This window comes from Frankliniella occidentalis, unplaced genomic scaffold, assembly GCF_000697945.3.
Source record: "Frankliniella occidentalis isolate FOCC.00 unplaced genomic scaffold, Focc_3.1 Scaffold36, whole genome shotgun sequence".
Lineage (NCBI taxonomy): Eukaryota > Metazoa > Arthropoda > Insecta > Thysanoptera > Thripidae > Frankliniella > Frankliniella occidentalis.
Window position 1 is genome coordinate 1,014,326 of NW_026267166.1, and position 4,195 is coordinate 1,018,520.

Below are 4,195 nucleotides of genomic sequence, written 5' to 3' on the forward strand. Positions count from 1 at the left end.
CCCCCCCCCCTCACTCTGGAGGGGTGGTGAATAGGTGCAAAAGGGCAGTACTTGGTAGTACTCCTCTCGGAGGGAAGTCTCTGGGCGCGGGGGACGAGCGATGGCGCTACCCCACGCAGTGGAAAACGACGGGAGCCTATTCGGCCCCATGAGCAGCCGGTGGAGCCGACCGCTAGGTGGCGCTAGGAGGCGTACGCTGCCGGTGTGTGAAGACTCCGTCACCTGGCCTGAGGCGCATTATTAATAGGTCATTAGTTCACCGCCGAGTATAATCGCTAGGGCAGCCGGCCGCGGTCCTGAGATGGGCGCGACAGCTAGACACTCGTCGTGACGGCTTGACCATCTTGACGAATCGTAAGAAAGACAAATAATAACATACCCCGGAATTTTGTTTTGGCTTCTCCTTCTCCTGTTTTTTATTTTTTGCCACGGTGCGACGCTTGTGGCGGGCCCCATGAGCGGCCAGCAGGAATAGCCGGGCGCGAACAACATTTTCAGTGGCGTGCCGCCTAGATCTATTTTGGGTTCGCGAGGAAAGGTTGCCGGCGGCGGCGCTTGGCTGAGCGGGCGGGGCCCGCGGACCAGGCACCCAACTACATTGGAAAAATGGGTCTCATCCAACCGAAACCAATGGTATGTCAGAGGCGACCAGTCTGCGCGCATCGTGAAAAAACACTGCAACATCGAGCACCGAAAGGATCAATTAATGATGATTGATTGTTCTCCGTACGGTAGCCTTCACACAGAGACTATGCTACACACTGAGACTGCGTACACCTATGGCTCTGCCACAAGCATGAGATTTGTCATTAAAATATCTTCTTCCGATCTGCGGCTACGTTTCCGTCTCGGACTCATGAAGGGGCGGAATGCACAAAACAGCACAGCTCGCACGCTTAGACCCGTGCCGCCGCCGCCGCCGCCACTGCTGCTGCAGCTGTGCTTCTCGTAGAGCTTGTGACTAGCATGGATGACGCTAATGCCAGCATTGTGCGCAAATGGAGACATTAATCGCAGCCTAGAGAAGAATGTCCGCGAGTGACGGATGAGGGGCTTCACGTTATTATTGGTCGACGCTGCTCAGCCTTCGCAATATCGCTCCAAGACCAGAAGACTTTCGCTGCGGCTTGTTGTTGCGCGCCTCTGTCTCAGGGGGTGAGTGAATTACGCAATCCTTTGCGCTGCTTGTATTTCGTCTTTGCCTTTGCTTTCCCTCGTCGACTCTAGTGTCTCTGTGCGTCATGATTGAAACCATGCTCGAGTATCCCCGATTATATCACATCGGACCTACTAATCCTCGTTCAGCACCAACGTCGACCCAGCTTAACTTTTGCCTAACCCCACCCCTATATTCAACGCATAACAAAATCAATGCCGGAGTTCCTTCGGTTCCCGTTGGTTCAGTGGTAATGTCTTCTTAAAACGGTGGGAAAAAAATGAGTGTTCTTTAAGTTTCATTGTAAAAAATACCGGCCTAAGTTTACAAAATTTGTGTCAACTTGAATTACAAAGTAAGTTGTAAATTTACCAGAGCACATTTTTTACTCGCGTATGACTCTAAGAAGTCGATAGGTACTGCATGTTTTCTTTTGCTATTACAAATTGTAATTCCGCAACTTGCGTCAAGCAAAATTTTCCTGTACGCCTTTTAACTAGTGTTTTGGTGAGTGAATGAAATCTTTTTGTGCACAAATCAATGTACAATGCTATGGCAAAATGTAAAGCCGTGGGACATGATGTAGCTTCTTTTCCACAACTTGCATTTTGTCGGACATCAGTTTTCCACTACGACACCCCGAATGAGTGAAGGTCTAGATGGTATCTCATGTTACATTATTGAAGTCGTCAAGAGGCATTTACCAAGGTAGTTAGTTTTACTTGGTGTGCTGTCGGGTGCACGACCGTCAAACAGACCAACGAATGTAAGCTCCTTTGACCACGAGAGTCCGAGACACCAAACAGATTTCAGATTAGGCTCTGAGGACAAAGCGATGGACAATGCGACCGGCACGTGCATCCGTTTGAGCAGATAATCGAGTTTTGGGGCCAGGTTACCAGATTAAGTCAGTTTCAGCTTTTGGCCTCGAGCAAGTCGTGGAGAAAGTAAAGGTCGCATAAATGCAGGTCAGACATACGAAGGTCGTTCCAGAAACATCAGGTCGTACAAACGCCGTGAACCAGCCACCTGGCAGGTGCACGCCATCCGCCCGCGCCCCAAGACTCCCAGTGCAGTCGGGCTTGGGCGCCCGCCCCACGGCCGCCCGTTCAGTAGGCAGCCCACCACTCACCTGTGCTGGGCGGGCGGAGCGCTCGCAGAGCGCGCAGCGCCGACAAGTGACGCAGAAGAGGCGGCCCGGCTCGGTCCTGCCATGTGACGCAGCAGGCAGAGCCGCTCTGCGACGAGCCGTGGCGCCGTGCTGAGTGGGCAGGTCGTCGAGCGTCACTTCTGGCGACGTCGCCTGAAAAGAAAGAATAGAGATTTCAGCCGACCCGCCGGGACGGATTAACCACTCCTGTAACACTCACCCACCCCCGACCACCCTCATCCCCCGACCAACCTCGTCCCCTGACCACCCTCGGCCCCCAACCATTGTTAACCGTCACAAAACCGTCAATTACTTCCCCTAGAGAGAACTTTTTAAAAATCCCCTTTGAAACGTTACGATTTCTGCATGTCATATTCACCGCTGTAACATTTTAAAAAATCATGTCCATCAAATTAATGGCGAATTCCCCCCTCACCACGGGTCCGCAGCAAGCTCTGAGCAGGCTCCTTGTTGCAGGATCACTGCGCCGGGCCTTGTTAGGGCTCCTGCTGCAGCGCGCGCCGCGGAGCGGGGCCGGCAGCCCGGCCGCTGCCTCACCTCTCCTGGCGCGAGGAACAGGTAAGGTAATGCAGGACAAACTCAGGCGTTGTGGTCCCTTAATTTTTGGTCTTAATTCTTGTTCATGAGGGGCCCTGTGCCACATGATAATCTTTCACTTTCTCCCCTGCAGGTCGCACCAGACGGCATGGTGCTTGTCAGCTCCTCGTATTGACATGGAATGGTACGTTTGGTCCCCTTGCAAAGATTATTGTTGCTGTAAACCGGGTCGAGGGCCATTCACCCGATGGTTTCAGAGGATTGCAAGGAGGACCCACATGAGTTCGTAACCAGGAGTCAATGCCCCGTCAGACGCACCCTTCCACACCTGCCACAGGGATGGCCGACGCTGCCCGTGCCGCTGCCGCGCGCGCCGCCCGGAGTGCCGAGTGCCTGGTGCGGCTGCGCGCCATGGAGACGCGCGTCCTCATGCTCATCGCCACCTGCTCGGCGGCCACGTCGGCGGCCGTCAACCAGGACGGCGACGAAGAAGACACGGCCGCCGACCAGGCTGGCCAGGACCCCCAGGGCTCAGGGCAAGACGGCCACGGTAACGCTCGGACTGGTGAAAATACTATCAGCATATCCTGGAGATAATACAAATGTGTTCAATAAAGATTTTGCCAAAAGAAAAATGAATCGCAGTTGAATTGAGTAAGGCCTTGATGAATGTCTAGAATAAGTCTAAGGGTGCAACGTCCAGTTCTGTTGAGCAGGGCCGCAGACTGACCTGTCAGTCAGCGGGAGCTTGCGACTGCCCCACGTCGTTCTATCCTCGGTATACTAAGACACCATATTTTTGCCCTTTCCAGGGGACAGCAAGGAGAGCGCAACCCCGACACCCCCGCCCCTGGCCACTCCTCCTTCCCCGAGCCCGCCGGAGGTCCTCCCTCCGCCGCGCGACGAGGAGAGCGTTGCTGTCCGCGAGGGCGATGACGTCACCTTCACCCTCCACCTCGCCGGCGGAGAGCCCACCGACTACTACTGGTGAGTGATCTCAAGACAAAACTTTTGCCTCACTTTCTTGCGCGTGCTCTGCGAGCTGCGGGTCAAGAAAGTCGCGTTTGCACGACTTTCTACAGCAGGGATTGCAACGAAATCGCCCTCCTTCGTCCACTCTCTATCGCAAGTTGAGCGGTGAAAGCCCCGTAGAAGCCCCACGTTTCGGGAGCAAAAGTTCTCTCCCGGCGGAGTCGCCGTAGCAGTTTGTAAACACGTGCCAGAGAGAAATGTGCGGACGAGTGTCTACTCTACTGTTTTTAAAGGGGGTCCAAAACCTTTTCGCGTCGTCTCGTAAACAAGACCGAAACGTAACGCTTGCGCCGGGAGGG

General features: G+C 54.3%; 1 protein-coding gene across 1 annotated transcript in view; it reads left to right on the forward strand.

Moving 5' to 3' along the window:
- The window catches only part of LOC127748700 (titin homolog), a gene marked incomplete at its 3' end in the record, with an annotated part of 41,154 nt that overhangs the window by 11,320 nt on the left and 25,639 nt on the right, over positions 1-4,195 (forward strand). The window contains 4 exon segments of the mRNA XM_052266256.1: positions 2,784-2,885; positions 2,998-3,048; positions 3,202-3,414; positions 3,677-3,851. Coding sequence (XP_052122216.1) covers positions 2,784-2,885; positions 2,998-3,048; positions 3,202-3,414; positions 3,677-3,851 — 541 coding nt within the window.